The sequence below is a fragment of the Falco peregrinus genome, chromosome 6 (genome assembly GCF_023634155.1).
Source record: "Falco peregrinus isolate bFalPer1 chromosome 6, bFalPer1.pri, whole genome shotgun sequence".
NCBI lineage: Eukaryota > Metazoa > Chordata > Aves > Falconiformes > Falconidae > Falco > Falco peregrinus.
In genome coordinates, this window is record NC_073726.1 from 85,709,644 (window position 1) to 85,728,184 (window position 18,541).

An 18,541-nucleotide genomic window follows, 5' to 3' on the forward strand; every position below is an offset into this window, starting at 1 on the left:
AGGAAATGTTTCAGAATTCCATAATCTATTGTCTTAATTGTTTTAAATGCCATGATCCATCAGATTTCATCAGCTGTCAGTTGCCTTCCATTCTGTAGCTGTCACATGACTCTTCAAAAGCACTGGATGTAAATTGTGATGTGTGGCGTTAAGATGATTAGAGTAAAAAAGATACCACTTGAATCCTTGTAGGGACTTCAAATTATTTTTTAATTTACCTGTATTTCTTGTGGGTTTTTGTTCATATTAGTTGATTATCTATATTTCTTGTTAAACTGGCAGATTTTGCCTCAGGCTTCCTTTACAGAGCTAGTTTTGTCTTCTCTTTCCCTTGGACTTCTCTCTCCTCATTCATGGTCTCATTTGCAGTGTCTCTGGTGCAGCCCATCAAAAGCAGACATTTTCAAAAGCTTTTTCTTCTAAACTTTAGCACTTAATTAAAGAGATGGTTGCTAAGAGATTGTGGAAAACATCATTAAAAGGGTCTGATTGCTCTTTTCCTGGCCTTCTACCCACAGGTTTCAGATCAAAATTTAGGAGTAAATGGGATAGCAGCATCCCAAGATATTAATGTGCTGTGACAATGGACAGAATACAAGGAGACTGTGCCAGTCCCATGCCACCAGGAGAGGCAGAGAGGAGCAGGACTGAAGAGCAAGATCCAGGACTAAATGTGTTGGGAAAAGCACATGAGTTTTTTCAGATTTGTGATCTGGAAGGCAAAGGTTTCATCACTCGTCAAGACATGCAGGTAAACCAAAATTGGCTATGTGAAATGCACAATGAGAGAAGCTCCTAATGCCCTTAATGAGTTGAGACTAATTTAGCGTTAAAATTTTTAACACCTTCCTGATAACTTTAAAGAGATATGTGGTATTTGAAATAATCTCTTTGAAGTCTTACATAATGCTTGCATTTGCTTCCACAGACAAAGCAACAAAAAAGTAGAAAATCAGAGGAAGTTTGAAAAATGCCCTAGGAACTTAATTCCATTCTCGGTGACAAAGTTGAAAATCCAGTAAATTAATTACTTTGACTTGCCACAGCATCATGAATGTGTTCAGTCCACCAATTTTATCCTTTTGGTTTTTTAGCAAAACTGTGTAAAAGAAGTCTTCACTGTGGTTTCAGCTGCCATTGTTGAACTCTCAGCTGGATGGCATGTTTATATAGGAAACAGAGGAACAGTATTTTAGTGTTCACAATAATCTTACCAAATTGTTCTTAAATTGTTTGAGGGGCCAAAATAGCATTTGATGAAAATTTTGATGAAAAAGCAACTATGTAACAGTCTTTTGAAAATGGGATTGGGTGCATATTGCAGATATGATGATTTGAACCGATATGTGGCAGAAAACAAGCATGCACTCATGCTTGACAGGCAAAGCGTAATTTCATTGTGTTAATCCATTTCTACTTCAGTACTTATGGATGGAATAGAGTTGGGGAGCAGTAGCATAATAAATCCAATGCGAAGTACTAAATTTTGGAACCTCCATATCTTCAGAAATAAAGATGTGTCTGTATATAGGAAAATGCAAGCAAAACACTTTTAACTATAAATGTTGGAAAAGCAAAAACCTAGTAGTAAATTACTTGGATTACTAAGTCTCAAGAGCTTTTTGTGCAGTTGTTGCTGAATTTTGTGATGACCTGTGCTAATTCTGCAATGTTGAAAAAAGGTAGGCGTGCAGATGCTCACTGTGCTCTAAACTTTACCGATATACATTATCTCATTGAAGTAACTGCAAAAAACAAAATATGTTGTTAGTGGTAATATTGGTAAATCCAGACCCAAAGAGAATTTCATGTATTATAATTTTATTGTCTTTCCAAAAACTGAATGGTATATATTTATACCTAGTGGAAGAGCCATATATGTATGTATGTGCATATAACTCTTTAATACCTGTTTTTGCAAGGAACATAAAAACTTTTGTTTCTGTTTGATTCTAGGTTTTGTGCTTAGAGTGCTGATAAGTTTATACTTCAGGTTCTAAAACACATGTTGTGAAAGATGCAGTAGAGAAGGGTTGCAAAGAACAAAAAATACATTTCTTCTATCTCACCATGAGTATTTACTTAACATATCTGACAACTTCAGTATGGATATAAGTGTCTGGTCCATTTAAATACAGACATAAGCATGCTCAGAACACTTGAGAAGTTTCTTTATATTTGCTCAGACTTCCTGCTGATCCAATTAAAGATAATATTACAAATAGAGACCTTTGAAGATACTAGGTTATCCTTATTCCACTCAACACTTTAGTAAATGAAGAGTAATTCAGCTGAAATCAATGCAGTTCTATTGACAAAAAACTGGGGTGAGACACAACTCCTCCATTTGACTTTACAGTAATTTAGTGACAGTGAATAAAAATTATAAAGAGAAGCCTTCTATGCTAATTCTAACAAGTCAGAAACCCTTATTCCTGAAGCCAGTGATAGCTTTCTCATTGTCCTATCTTCCTTGTAATTTGGTAATGAATTAAATAGAGATTTATTTGGACACCAGTGACAGTAATCTACAATGTTTTCTCATGGATTTGGTACCCATTATTTTATTAATGTACAAAATGATTCTTTTATACCGAACTGTAAATTAGACACATAATATTAGTTATTCATTATGCTTGATTAGGATGACTACTTGACTGGAGTCCTGGTATTGCAAACATGAGCTTGAAATCAGTATAGCTGATTTTGATTGCCCTTTTCATGATGTTCATTCCCTATAGCAAGGACATAAATAAAGTAAATCAGTTTTTTCCTTAAAAGGTATATCTTTTGCATCCTGCTGTTTGTTAATTCAGTGCTACTTACCATTAATGAATAATTGCTTCAAATACAAATTACTAACATAAGCTTTTTAATTGTTTAGTCATGTGATGAGGCATGATTTTCAACAGTGCTGAGTATCTAAAATCCAATTAACTTCAGTAGAACAGATGTTGCAAACAAAGTTTATTATGTCTATAATACAGTAATTATATTAAAGTTTTAGACCTCCCTGATTATATCCTGCTGTTAATTTTGAGATTATGTTAATACTGGTTGTTCAGAATTTTCCATTCCTTTTCAAAATATCAAATGTACTCAACTTTCAAACAAATGAGGTTTTCTGAAACTGCAAGAAAGCAAATTCTACCTGAGACTTGAAACTACAGCTTTGCACTTTGGGCCTTGAGGTTATCATGAGTAACAGGAATTAACGTTGCAAAGTGCTTTGGTTTAATATGTGTAGCAGAATTGTGTTCAGATCTTGCTTTTAGCTATTTGACCTCTGTCTTTTTATTTAGCAGAATAAAAGCTTGATATTTTCAGATGAGTAACCACAGATGTCATGAAAGCACAAAGCACGTTGAGTGGTAATGTGGATAATTTTTTTTAAGCTCTGGTGCTATTGTTGGATACAGTGGTGGTTTTTTGGGTTTTTTTGGGCCTCATATTGAAAGGATCTAGGTATTTTTTGCACTAAGCCCAATGTAAAAACACAACCTGTGTGACCAACAATTAACATATTGTTTTCCTAACAAAAAAAATCTTTTTTTTTTTTTTTTTTAGATAGGAAGAAGAGGTTGGGAAAACACTGACATAATCTTAGTAACAAGTGTGGCCCCAGTCCATCAAAATCTGTAAATTATCCACAAGGGATTTAATGGAGCAAAATGTTTGTACATTCTTCAAAATCTGCTGTTCTCATTTTTTTGGTCCAAGAAAATGCAAATAATTATGGTGCTATCTACTGCAAAACTGGTATAATTCAGTTCAGAATTCAAACCCTGCAACAGGGCACACCAGTGGTAGCTGGAGAAGCATTATTTCAGTCAGGTTTGCAGCAGGACCTGCAGGCAGTTGTACTGGAATCGCACGTGGGTCTGTGCTGATGACATGGTCAGAAAAGGACAGCCAGCTTTCAAGAAGCGCTCCTTCAGCAGGTCACAAAGATCTGGCAGTAGGAGTACGATTTCTGTTTTTCTAAGTGTAAAAAGAGTAATTTGTCTGAAGCACTGCCTCCATCAGTGTTGTGTAGGCTGTAAGAATTTTACAAGAGAAGCTAATTTTAAAAAGTTTCCCTTCAGATCTAAGAGATTAAAGCTTTGGGAAGATGGATGTGTTTAAGTGAGAAACTGGTAAGTGTATCACTGACAAAGTAACTTACTTAGACTGAATATACGGCAAGCTTTCCTAGATTTTATTTTTTTTTCGGAAGCAGGCAGCAATGCCCAATGAATCCTGCTCAGAAATCCCTTCAGGACTATTTCAGATCTGTGCTTTAGAAGCTCTGTTGCTTTCCATTCTCAGTATCACCTTGAAATTCCTTTTACTGCTATTCCATTCAACACATACAGGTTTATAACATACAGCCTAAACCCTTCATTGCAGCCAGGGAAGAAGTCCTGGTCAGTGTACTCAGCCAATTCTTAGCCTTGGCTGTATGGCTTGGTTTATTGAGTAGTGGTTTCTATTATTCTTGGATTGCAGGAGAAACGTTCTTTGTCCCTAAATCCCTTCTCTGCAGTGGAACAGATTGGTACTTCTGATCAACCTTTATCAACCTATTAGCTTGCAATTTTAATATGTTGCATATATAATAGGAGCTCAGGAAAGCGGTAACGATATTAGATAATAAAGCAGAGAGCTCCACAAGGGTTGAGCATTTTCTCTAGAAAACTGAATCTCTTCTATGTGCGAATTAAAAACATTACATCTCCTTTTAAATACTATGTATAGGCCCAGCAAATAGGGCCTTCATTTCTGTTGGCAAGTCATCAATTGTTTGAAATCTTAAGTCTGTCATGTCCCCCCTCTCCCATTTTAGAGCTAGATCAAGTATGTTAATAAAGAGTGTGCTTTAATCTGCAAAATGCCATTGCTTAAATTAAATCATGGATTACTGCTTTTCGTAAGTAAATTATATATACCTTTTAGTTAAATAAGATAAAAAAGGTTGCTTCCTAAGCTGAGAAAAGCTTTTACGGTTCTGAATGCTGTCTCCCAGAGGAAATCCTGGCTGTTGTAGTTGTCCGCTGCTCCAGCTTCCTCCTCTTTCTGGGAATCTGTCTGTACTGGTAAAAGAATTACAGTAAAACCATTAGGGCCAGATTTAAAGAAAATGTTTTGTGAGGGGGGGTTTATGCCCCTCTCTTAATTCTTGGGGAAAAAATAAGTGATTTTGTGGAGCTGGTTTCATGAAGTTTTGTCTTTTTGGTATGAGCATGCTGTGTTTCAGAAGTAGGTACTCATGAACTAAATGTAACTCATTACAGGAGCAGCAGGTTTGCTTCTTGGATCATGCAGCTTTCTTAGTTTTATTTACACATTTTAAAGCAGCTTTAATTAGGACAGTATACCATCCATGGTGTTCTTGTTTAGAGCATCTCTTGCTTGACTTCATGATAGGGAAGGAGCTAAGCATGCAGTTCTGCTGGCAAGTTTATCCAGCTGCATGATAATCGAGGCATAAACCAGGATGCTGAGACTCCATCTCAAGCTCTGCCTCTTCGCTGTGTGATTGGAGTCTGTCACAAGGAGATTGTTCTCACTGCTTTGTTGTGAAGGACTCATAAAGGCAAATGATGAAGTCATAAAAGCAAATCATCCTCAATTTATATTGTTTTACTCTGATATACTTGAATTTTCACACTGGGAAACAAAAGGACCTATCCTTCTGTAGTATGGATGTTTTGTAGAATCTAGTCTTCCTCATCTTGTAGTACTGGGTAAAGTTGCTGCATGTTTTGTCATTCCAGAGACTGCATCCTGAGTTACCTCTTAGTCTGGAAGAGCTTGAAAAAGTTTTTGTTACGTTGGATGCTGATGGCAATGGCTCGCTCACCCTGAAGGAGTTCACCACAGGATTCAGTGAGTTTGGAAAGCATGTCTCCTTTATAGAGCTTTAGTCATATTCTATACTCTCCATATCAATAAAAAAGCATTTTATCTTAACAATGCTCACAGGGAGCCAGATTATTCCCTAGATATAGTAGATATATGTAGCAGATGAAGAAGTGGTCAAATTATGTGAGTAAATAGACAAAGGGCTCCTGATCTTTGTCTCCTGTTTTAAGATGGCAAGCCATAGCATGATACAAGACATATGATGTAACAATCTGAATTACACCTGATTTAAGCTATGGTGTAAATCTACCAACAGACTTTGGAAAATTTCCCTGGGGGGGTGGGGTGGGGGTGTGTGTGGAAATTGTGTTTTATTTCATATTGGGTCATAAGACCTGAGAGATAATTAAGATTCTCTCTAAGATTAATGTAAGATAATGTTGAAAATATGTTAATACTACTGTCCTTACAGCTGTGGGAATGCTTTCTACAATAAATCAATTCTTCAAGTGATGTTGCTTATTTTGAAACAAAACAGGATGAAGCAATTATTACAGCATGATGGGAGTTTATAATTTCTTTGTAACTGCCTGCTTTGCAACAGCACTCTTACTGTCATGTTCTGTGCGTTTGTGAAAGGGTTGCTTTCTCCCCAGCTGTGAGGTTTCAGATAAGATGACAATGTTAGTGAGACTGTATGGTTGTTTACGCAGAACCAATTTTGTACTGAAATTTTAGCTCTGCTGACTGTAAGCACCGGTTTTAAGCATTTTCTCTAGAAAACTGAATCTCTTCTATGTGTGAATTAAAACATTACATCTCCGTTTAAATACTATGTATAGGCCCAGCAAATAGGACCTTCATTTCTGTTGGCAAATCATCAATTGTTTGAAATCTTAAGTCTGTCATGTCCCCCCTCTCCCATTTTAGAGCTAGATCAAGTATGTTAATAAAGAGTGTGCTTTAATCTGCAAAATGCCATTGCTTAAATTAAATCATGGATTACTGCTTTGCTTTTCATAAGTAAATTATATATACTTTTTAGTTAAGTTTAAAAAGTTTATTGAACTTGGAGATTATTTTCGTAAGTAGTCCCTGCAAAACCAAAATTTTCTGTTAAGGGAAATTGTAAGTGGCTGCCATCTCCAGCCGCTCCAGAGCCTGGGGATTCCTCCTGCCTACTGCTGGAGCCCAGTCCCGAGACCCAGATGGATGTGGCTGCTGCTTTCCTGTTTGCAGGTTCAACTGGTAGTGAAGTGAAACATGTATCCCAGAGACACTCACACTTGCACACAGACACACAAAAAGGACATGGATGCAGCAGGCTACACAAACTGCCACAGACAAGATGCTGCCATCAGCAGCAGCTAGTATAGGATTCACATAAAGCATAAGGATAGACAGTGTAAAGCATGCTACATTTTAAACTGCTACACGGTATTGACAGGTATTTTCTAGGGAACCAGGCTAGGTGTTCATGCATTTGGCAGGGTAGTGATGGTGTTCCTAGTAGAAGCAGAAGCTCTACTAGATAAAGGCTGCTTTAGAATACTAGAGAATGGAGGAAGAGAGTAGTATCTGAATAAAACTTGTACTGCACCAGTTAGTATGGGAGAATCCTGTTCATATTTCTAAATGGTGGCAAGTGGAAATTTACTGTAACCTCTCTTTGCAACATATTCTATTGTCTCTGTTGTCAACATGCTCTGCTGGGTGCTATGAGGGGAAAAAATGCAAGACAGAGTTGATAAAATAATTCCCGTTTCCTTGGGTTTACGGCAACTTCTGTACTAAAAGTTAGAATATAACCCAAGTTCCTCTGCAGAAATCCTCTGCAGAAAATCACAATACCCCTTTTGCCTAGAATCCTTAAAAATTCTGATTTGCAGATGTTGAAATAAAATAGCTGGCACATTTAGAGTTTGATGGAATGCATCTGATCTTCCCTAACTGAGCACATTGATTATTCATGTGGCAGTTTCAGTTCTGCATCCTCACTGCCTTCCTTTTTATGGATGTAGCTAAAAAGCATATAGCTGTTTGTTTTAGTATTTTTTGCAGGTTTCAGTATTTTTGTCTCTTGTTGTCTATATATACACACTCCCTTTTTATGTCCAAGTTGTAGCTTTCTTTTTTTGGTCATTATATTCACTGTAGGATCTTAGCTTACCTTTTTTTTTTTTGAGGTCAATATTGATAGTCAGATCTGAAGCCAGATCGGATATAGTCAGATCTCTTCTACAGGTGTTGCCTCCACACCTTCCCACTTTGAGATATGAGTTCAGATAGTTCTGCACTTTGATTCTAAGATAGTTTCAAGCTTCACCTGTTTGTTAATTTGCTTGAACCCTTGAGACCAGTTGACTTCTGTAATGTCTATTCTTGCTTAGCATCATGTTTAAACTGAATCAACTCACTTGTCAATCTCTGGTTATTATAATCAGTTTTCCTGTAGTGTTCTCAACACTTACGAGAGCAAATACAAAGTAACATATGTTGTTGGCTAGTGAAAAATAGAGGATGTCATGACTTTCATAAAAATCTCTCATGACTATGATGTGGTGTCCAATAGCCAGGAATACCTGAATTGCAGAATTGTTGAGATGGGAACGGACCTCTGGTGGCAGTCTGGTCCAACACCCCTGCTCAAGAAGTGCCACCTCAAGCCAGTTGCCCAGGGCTATGTCCAGATGCCTTTTCAGTATCCCTGTGGAGGGAGACTCCACAACTTCCTTGAGTAGCCAGTGCCAGTGCTTGGTTACCCTCACAGTGGAAATGTATTTCGTGATGTTCAGGTGGAACCTCCTGTGTTGCAGTTTGTGCCCATTGCCTCTGGTCCTGTCACTGAGCACCACAGAAAAGAGCCTGGCTCCATCGTTTTTGCAACCTCCCTTCAGCTATTTATATATATTATATATCCCCGAGTCTGCTCTTCTCTAGGCTAAGCAGTCCCAACCCTCTCAGCCTTTTGTCATAGGAGAGATGCTTCAGCCCCTTAATCATCTGTGTGCCCAGTTGTTGAACTCTCGCCAGTGTGTCCATGTCTCTGTTGTGCTGAGGAACACACAATTGGACACAGAACCCCAGGTGTGGCCTCCCCAGTGTTGAATACAGCAGAAGGATCACTTTCCTCAACCTGCTGCCAGTACTCTGTCTAATGTGGCCAAGGACACCATGAACCTTCTTTGCAGCAAGGGCACACTGCTGGGTCCTGTTCAGCCTGGTGTCCACCAGGATTCCCAAGTCCTTTTCTTCCACTCTGCAGTTGGATTGCCCTCAGCACATATTGGTGCGTGGGGTTGTTCCTCCTCAGGTGCAGGACTTGGCACTGCTCCTTCTCAGACTTCATGAGGTTCCTGTCAGTCCATTTCTCCAGACTGTTGAGGTCGCTCTGGATGACTGCTCAACCCTCTGGTGTATCAGCTACTCCCAGTTTGGTGTTGTCCGCAAACTTGCTAAGGGTGCACTCTGCCCCACCATCCAGGTCACTAATGAAAATTTTAAGTCAAACTGGGTCCAGTATTGATCCCTGGGGTCCATGCTAGTCACTGGTCTCCAGCTAGACTTTGCACCACTGATCGCTACCCTCTGGGCCTGGTCATTCAGCCCCTTTTCTGCCCACCTCAAATGCTCGTCCAGCCTGTACATTAACAGCTTCTCTGTAAGGATTTTGTGGGAGGCCTTACTGAAGTCCAGGTAGATGATATCCACTGCTCTTCCCTCATCTACCAGGCCAGTCAGTTCATCATAGAAGTTTATCAGGTTGGTCAAGCGTGACTTCCCTTAGCATGGATTCACCACTCCTGATTTTCTTATCCTTAATGTGCCTGGAAACGGTTTCTAGGATTAGGTGCTCCATCATATTTCCAGGGATCAGGGTTAGGCTGACTGTGGTTCCCTGGGTCCTCTTTCTTGCTCTTCTTGAAGATTGGAGTGACATTTGCTTTCCTCCAGTCTTCTGGCACGTCTCCCAGTCACCATGATCAATCTAATATTATCAAGAGTGGCCTGACAGTGACATCTGCCATGGTCACTGCAGCCAAGGCTTTCTTTTATTTTCACATCCCCAACAAAGCCCTACTTGTTGGTGGAGGTCCAGCAGAAGCACCTCTCCTCATTGGCTCCTCTGTTACTTGGAGGAGGAAGTTATCATCCAGGTACTCCAGGAACCTCCTGGTGTGCTTATGTCATACAGTGTTGTCTCTCCAACAGATATCAGGATACTTGAAGTCCCTCATGAGGACTAGGGCCTGCGAACATGAGGCTGTTTCTGTTGTCTGTAGAAGGCTTCATCCACTTGTTCTTCCTGGTCAGGTGGCCCATAGCAGACACCTGCTATACTGTCCCCTTTGCCTGCCCTGTCTTCAATCCTAGCACATAAGGTCTCCATCAGCTCCTCTTCTATCCCCACGCGGAGCTCCATGCATTGCAGCTGCTCCCCCACGTAGAGGCCTCTCTTCATCTTCCTTTCCTGTCCTTCCTCAAGAGCTTGTATTCCTCCATTGCAACACTCCAGTTGTGGGAGCCATCCCACCATGTGTCCATGATCCAGTCTTTCTGTTAATAATAGAAATATTCTAAATAGATGGAAGAAACTGCTGTAGGGTCAAATTTGGAAGAATTAAAATGCATGTGAGTCAAGTGGAGGGAAATGAGTGTTAATGTAGCTTTCTATATGCAGTTTATACAGGAATTTGAGGTGTGCCTTTGGTCATGCACTAAAAAGAATGTTAAAAGAGGAAGTACGTTTTATTAGTATTACTACTGTGACTATTTTAGATTCCTACCTTCTGTTTAAGCATATCGGGAAATAAGGCTGCAACACTTACAAAGTGCATGTTGCTGCAGTTTTTACCTTTTGTTTATGAAGCTCTGAATTTTTTCAGTATCTTTGTGAATTTTGAGGTGAGTGATGTACTGAAGCTTAGACATTAAACTGGGGACAAAATCGGGCATAGAACTCAGGGATCCTCTTGCTATGCCTCATGCTTTTGTTGTTTCAGTATACTCCCTTTTCTTGCAAACAAGTGTAGGTGTTTACTTCACAAATTATATTTACTGTAAAATTTGATCTTTAGTATGTTGCTCTTTGACATTGCTTCTTACAGTAAGTTCTGAGAATACTAATGCGTGTAATTTCTAACTTTTAGGCCAGTTTCTTTTGGGGCAGATTGCTTTGAATAATGAGATTATCCAGCAATCAGAAAGTGAAACAGCCTGCCCACTCAAATGTGAAGAGACCATGAGTGATGATGGGGATGAAGAATTCCAGTTCTCAAATCTGATGGATCGGCTTGGAGCTAAAAAGGTTTTGGATGAGTGAGTCTTCGCAGCAATAGTAATAGATTGTATGATCTTTCATGATTCAGCTCTGGGTTTGATTTTAATGGAATCCAAGGTGAATGATGAGAACTAACACTGCTCTTTAAAAATTAATTTTCTTGGTTGTCAGATATGATAGAATGGCATTCAACCAAAATTTCCAAGAGCAAAGCTATTGTACTCCAGACATGTGAAACATGTTTGTGCAATAGGAAGGCTATGTCATTAACGCCCTGACGTACCGTGGGTTTTGAACATAGATAATGACTAGCATGTAACTCACAGATGCCACTGATTTCAATCAAGTGTGATCAGTGCATGATGACTGCTTTTTTTTGGCAAGGGCTGTGTTTAAAGTGCATCAGTTAACCGTAGGAAATGTTTTCTCCCCTTTTTCTGCCCTTTTTTCCTTCCCTACATAATTGCAAGTTGTGATTGCTCTGATAACAGAGCAATCTGTTTGTCTTCCAGTACCAGAATGACTCACTTTGAAACAACAGAACCCAAAAGCTGCTTTAAGAGCTTCTTGTGTGTTGGCCTGACATTTGTTGGTCAGTCACAATGAATATTCTAGATCAAAAAAACCCCAGGGCAGAATGGGACAGAATCTGGACAGGTAGCGGGAAAGTTTAAGAAACGCATCAGTGATCCTTACCATGAAATAGAAGTGCTCATCAGTGCTTCTCTTCACCTGACTGCCTGTTAGAGTTGATTGTCAGTTATTCTGAAACGCTTTCATTATGAAGAAATTTTTATTACCTACTTTTGCTATCCTTACCCTCATTTTGTCCTTTAAATACAGTGCTCTTTGCTGGCTAGGTTCAGGCTTACAATGCACATGGAAGAGAAGATGAGTCACAACGAAGCAAACAAAAGTTGTTCAGGAGAATTTTGGCAAAGTTACAAAAGAATTATCATTCACAGTGGAACATCTTTTTTTTCCCAGTATCTGCTGAACAGATTTGGAAACAAAACATTCTCTTGGTAAATCTTTAAATCAAAATTTTCAAGATGTCCTGTTCTGATTTTTGTAGCAGTCCCACTGTGGAATGAAAGTGGGTTGAAAATGAAAAACAACAGTACAAATGCAATTTTTTAACTTGTCGAACTAATTTAGGAAACATTCATACTCATTTCTCATGAGGAAGTGTTTTTGATTAGCTTTCCCATTGCCCCCTCCCCACTAGTTTTGTGGGAACGTCTTTACGCTGTACCACCCTGTCACTTCTACAGAAGTATCTCATCTGTCTCCTTTCTTATCCATTCCTGTTTAGATGAAGTGCCTGGCAAGGCACCCACTAAGCAAATAGTTCCTGTGATTCTCTGCAGTCATGCATGGCCAAACTTTATGATGTGGTTTTTGAATAAATGCAGTTTCCATCATTTCCCCACCCACCTCATCCTTTTCAAATCTGTCACTGCCTAAATAGTCCTTGTTTTTAATAAGCTTTGTGTTAATCAGTGATGCCCTGAAGCCTCCATCCACTAGGATGCTGTGAACATTTATTGCAGCCTGAGAAATGTTCTCACTTGATGAATCCTTTATGATCTCTTCTTTCAGTGAGAGTGATGTGAAGCAACTTTGGTTGCAGCTGAGGAAAGATGAACCTCATTTACTCTCTAATTTTGAAGAGTTCCTGGTCAGAATTTTTTCCCAGCTCCAAGAAGCAGATAATGAGAAGAACCAGTTGGAATGCGCTCTAAAAAAGTTAGTATTTCACTTTGTTGGACTGTTTGTATATTTTTACAACTGTCTTATCTACTGTTTGTATGTTTGAAATAAACAAGGTATTTCAGTGAAGAACTGAGGACTATAATCACAAGACTTCCTGTAATGTAAAATATTATTAGTCGTGAAGAGTACCATTACAATTATTCATAATGCTGAACTGGCTTTTCTTTTCTAGTTAACAGGTTTTTTTGACTGAAATTATTTTTCAGATGTCTATCATTGCACTGTAGTTTTAAGACAATATTAAGGATTTCACTTCTAGTTAATCAGTTTGATTACAGGGGACAGTCAGGTTTATCAGTAAATCTGGTAAATTGTCTGCATGCTTCTTGAACATTGCATGCAGAAAAGCTGTAAATCTGGATTAACTGGCCAGAGAAATGAGAGGTTTAAGATGTTAAAGCATCACAAAGCACTGATACCAATGAAAGTGTAAGTTAATAAATATATAGAGAGAACAAACATATGAAGTATAGTAAACAATCTATATTGGTTTTATATATAAAAACGTATCGTGTATATATAGAAACAAATATATTGGAACTAAAAATTAACAGATCATCCTTTGGAAGTTGAGAATGAATGTGGTCTTTCATCTTGCCTTCCTGACTTGCCTCTGTGAGTCACTAGGCAATCATGCAGTCTACTCTCAGATTTTTTTCTCCTTTCCTGGATGTAGGCTGTGCTTTTGTCTTAAGTTGTTCCTTTTTTTCTAACGTGGATGCCCTGAGAAGCCTCCTGCATGTGCTGGGATCTTTATGCCATCCCAGTCTATGCTGTCAACCTTCTGTTTCTTCTAAATTTCATATTTCTATACCTATTTTTTGTCTTTTCTTCTGGAGCTTTCACACATGCATATTTTCATTCATGCATCTGAAGCCTGTAGTCTAGAGACCCAGGGGTTTCCTGTCCTGGTTCGATAGATGCAGTATGCTGCTGCTGTTCCCATTTGTAGGTCCAGACAGTAGTGAGGCTGAATGTATGTTCTCAATACACACCCATGCAGATGCACCACACATGGGGGACCGTGTAGACTGATACTGATTAGAAAGCAGCACCTCTGCTGGCACCCACCTAAGCACAAGCAGCATTCCCACAAATACGAAGGATGACAGCCTGATTCTGCTTCTCCCATCCTGTTTACCAGGAGCGGTAAACTATCCAATGTCCCTGTCTGTACCCTGGGACCCTTACCCATTCTTTGAATCAGACCTTGGGTCTTTCCAGGTGTGGGTCATCTCCTACTAGCTGGCTGGTTCAGCTGGATTGAAGTTTGCTACCAGATTGTGTTCATTTGCTCACTCATCATGGATCATAGATCCTTTAGATACTAGCATGAGGTTTTCAAAGTCCATTTAATATCCATGGCAAGACCCTAGCTCTTTTACCTCCAGTCATCAGCTTAGACCTTGAGTTTTTCCAGATGGAGATCTCCTCCTCCTCACTGGTGAGTTATAAGTTTATAATACATAGTATAACATGCAGCATGATCCCACATAGAGGAAATCTGTGGTACTCTGTTGGGTGTTACTCAAAGGCATAGGGTTGATTTCACTGTGAATTTTTATTTATATGTAGTATGTATGTGTATATATATATGAGTGTGTATATTTAAAGAAAACTTCTCGATGCCAGGTAAGGGGTTTTTTGCCTAGGAAAAAATGTTGATAACTTTTAAATAGCCTTGAAAAAGAGATTTGCATATTGTACTGTCTACTGCTGACCTTCTTACAGATACTAGTATTTTTGTCCTCTGAACGTGTAAATTATGGCACTGCGTGCACTTAGAGTGTGACTGGTTTTATTAGTAACAGGACATAATTTTTTCTCATAGTAAACATGTGCTTTAATATTTCAGGTAAAATGACCCGCTCTGATTTTGTCAGATACTAACCTCACCTCAGTTTTAAATTTTATTTTAAGCAGTTAAGATGACTGTTGGAGAAGAAACAAAACTTAGGACTGTGATCCCTTGGTTAAAGAGTTTCAACAAAGATTCCTAACAAGATATCAAATATTTTTTCTGATGTGCTCATGGAAGAGGTCTGTCAGCGCATCAGACATACTCTGTGCCAATATAATCGTGGGCATGTTTCTCCTTTTAGGTGATCTGTAATTTTGGTTCAGTAGAACAACCACCAAAATAGTGCTGATGAATTTTTACATAGAACTGAATACACTTTAAGGAAAACAAAGCAAATGGCCACATTTTTGTCCCAGAACTGGTGTTCTTTTCCTCACTGGTGTTTATCATCATAAAGGAATTGATTATGGGCTGTTGCCTGTACTTGTAGATTTCAAGGCAAGATGAAAATATGAGATGTAAACCCTCTCCTTTTAAAAATAGTCATTTACTTCTTTATTTCTTCTCATTTAAACAAAAGTGAGAGACTTTTACTACAGTAATGTATCAAACCAAATACTGTATATATATCTGGTCTGGTGCTGTCAGCAATAGCTAAGCTCTGCGCTGCAAGTGTGAACTAGTAGCTTTATACATTAATCCATTTTGCTTTTGGCATCTATACAGTGAATACAGTTTTTGTTTGCCAGAGTATATTAGTATTTAACTTTAAGTGCTAATTTAAAATTAGATGGTTTCTTAAATTTAGCAGTGGTGTTTTTTAAATAGGTCGATATATTGAGTGCAAAAAAGCAGTAGATGAACTTCATTTTAGGTAAATGTCAGGGAGATACAATAATATAAGTCACGCTAATGTGATCCTGGGCTTGGAATGAGCAGTTAAAACTCCTGAGAAAGCCCTTGCGGTCATTGCAGAGAACTTCCTGAAATCATCAGTTCAGGGTGCAATGGCACCAAAACCCCCCAGTAAAATGCAATGTGTGATCAGGAAGGGTACTGAGAACATGACAAAACATGGGTTTGCCGCTACATAGAATCTTGTTGTGCTTACGTCTTGAGTACTGAATAAAGTTCTGGTTTCTGCACCACAAGAAGAATGTAGTGGAATGAAGAAAGGCACAGAGAATGGCAACTTCGTAGTTAAAGGAATGGAATGGCTGTTCTGGGAGAGCTATTTTTAAAAGGAAGGGTCTCTTGAGTGAGGAGGTAAAGGCTGGAGTGAAATACGATAGACCTTTACAAGTAACCATGAGACCACTGATCAGGCTGAACAAGGAGCTGTTATTCTTTAAATCCCTAGCAGTAGAACCAAGAAGTATTTATAAAGACTAATAGGAAGTAAGCTTAAAACAGATGAGAAAGAGACCTTTTTCTTCTAATAGCAGATAAAATCTGCAACTGCCATTAGCTCTGTCTGCTGCTGTGCTTTGCGTTTGAAAGACAAACCTAGTAAAAAAGGTGGCCTGTGTTTCAAACAACAGAGTTCTAAACAGAGGAGATAAACAAGAGTAAACAGGAAGGGAAGGATGAACTGACTTCTCATTTGGCTTAGCATGGGACAGTGTCGGAGCCCACCTTTGGTGGAAGGAGAATCAACATCTCAGGACATCAGTGCACAAAGTGTGCAAGTCACTGTATTTTTTTATGGGGAAGGAAGAACCATTACAACAAACTGCATGAACAGCAATTGTGAAACCCAAACAATTCACATTGCAGGCAGAAATTAAAGCCTTGTGAGTGTGCTGATCCTGAACTCATGATCTGAACTTGGTGAACTCACGTTACATTCCGTTTTGGTTAATGTGCTCAACAACAGCACTGTCTCCCTTTCTTCTCCGTGTGCTTGTTCCAACAGCATTACTGGAAAGAGAAAGATCATGTTATCAAATATTGCTGAAATTACACAATTATGTGTTGAGTGCAACTGGATGGTATGATCCCAGGGAACAGAGATTTTAATTATAACATTTTTCATTTTTCACATAACAATGATATGCCCTTATGTCTTTAATTATTTTCCCCTGATTGCATGTGGGGAATACTTGCCATCTAATGTCTTGGGTTATTTTTTCTGCTGATTGTTAGTTATGTTACTTACAATTGTGTTACACTTTTGATTTTAACAGGATATTACTTTACCTCTGCTTAATTCAATCAGAGTTACGATGGTAAGCCATGAATGAAATCCTTGGGGAATATTCAAAAACGTCATGTGCTTATGTGCCAGGCAAACAAAAAAGATTTCTACATCCAGAGGTACCTCCTGGATGTGGTCTTGATGGTGCTACTGTATCCTTTGCCTCACATAAGAGGAAAGAAATACCTAAATCAGCAGCTTAATAGTGCGGGACTGAAGTTATTTTCCATGTCACACAGAAGCAAAGAAAATATGAGTCCCATAGAAATGCTGACTACTGTGCAAGGTGTTCTGCCGTTCTGCCTGTGCGAAGTTACAGAGGTTTTCAGTACACAGTCAGTCTAGCCCCAATCAAAATGATATTATATTGTATGAATACAGTATTTTAAAATACAATATTACCGTCTCTGCCATACCTATCTAAATAATTGTTAAATCTTTATAAATTTGTGTAATTTTGTTCCATTGATGAGTGCTAATTTCTTATGAAGCATTTTTTTAGTTTTAAGAAAATAAAATCGGAGATCAGAACATGACCTGACTTTACAATGGGAGCAGTAGTGTAGCAAAAAGGGCTTCTAGATTTTCTGGCACTCTCTATTTGAAGCATTGCAGTTACATGAAGTGGCCCTTGTCTGGGCCTAGATTCACAAAAATCTAAACGGCAGCGATCGATCTCCTCAGATTGGTGTAGCTTGGTATTTGTTTATTACTGCTTTAAGTCCTGAGAAAATGCTTTCCTCCCCTTATTTTTTACCTGTGACTGAAAATGCAAGATGGTGATGTCAAGTCTTCTGGTGTTTGAAAGGGGGAAAGAAACTCTTGTTTCTGTTCTTTCTCACTCTCTGTAGCTTAGGTAAATCTTTTGAAATTTCTTTCCAATTTGCTTGACTTTAACTAAGAAGAGAGAATCAGGCCTTTAATAAATGGAAACATAGAATCTGTAGAGAATTAGGTAAAAAAAAGATACCCAGATTACAAAATTAACAGCTTTTTTTCCTACTGTATGTTCCTTGTCTTGCTCTTACTGATGTGAATGCTGTAGGAGATTATGTACTTTATTTGTAACAGATGCATTCTGCAGATTGTTCAAGGAGCAGCTCTAGAAAGATGAATGTGGGGGGATACGCAGTAGTGTCATATAAAAGCCCTGTTAATCTTTATTAAAAATCTTTCTAGGATGTCCCCTGAGTTTGATGCAAAGGTAAGTTTTGCTTTTTAGTTTCTGGATTAATGAGAATAGAATAGTAGCAGAACAAATGCTGCCTTGTTCCCTTTCAACAGTTTTTCTGCCCAAACTAAAGCATTTAAATGTAATCCTTCATGTATCGAAACACAGTGCTATTAATTGCAATGTTCTGTTGGAAAAAGGGAGCTTTTTAGGTCCTTCTTTTTTCCTACAGATACACCTGTACGCAGCGTATTTATTTCTGTTCCTCAGCTGGGCTTTTCAAATTTGTTTCAGCAAAGCTGTTAGAGAGGCAGTAAGGCAGCTTTCAGGAAGGGTTTTCAAGGAGTCCGTTGTAGCTAAAATGTCTTCGACATGATAGAAGTACCTCATTTAATGCTATGTAATGGTAAACAATGCAGTTCCACAGTAAAAAAAAAAAAAATGAAGTTGCAGTGAAAATACTTTTAACTG

The 18,541-nt window shown here is 38.5% G+C and overlaps 1 protein-coding gene across 8 annotated transcripts in view; it reads left to right on the forward strand.

Moving 5' to 3' along the window:
- The window catches only part of CRACR2A (calcium release activated channel regulator 2A), a 60,955-nt gene that overhangs the window by 10,599 nt on the left and 31,815 nt on the right, over positions 1-18,541 (forward strand). For all 8 annotated transcript variants that reach the window (XR_008747857.1, XM_055808660.1, XM_055808657.1 and 5 more), the window contains 4 exons: positions 519-751; positions 5,757-5,868; positions 10,995-11,163; positions 12,728-12,874. Coding sequence is in view for 7 of the 8 variants with exons in the window: in XM_055808660.1 (XP_055664635.1) it covers positions 584-751; positions 5,757-5,868; positions 10,995-11,163; positions 12,728-12,874 (596 nt within the window). In the remaining variant the exon portion in view is untranslated. The remainder of the gene's footprint in view (positions 1-518; positions 752-5,756; positions 5,869-10,994; positions 11,164-12,727; positions 12,875-18,541) is intronic.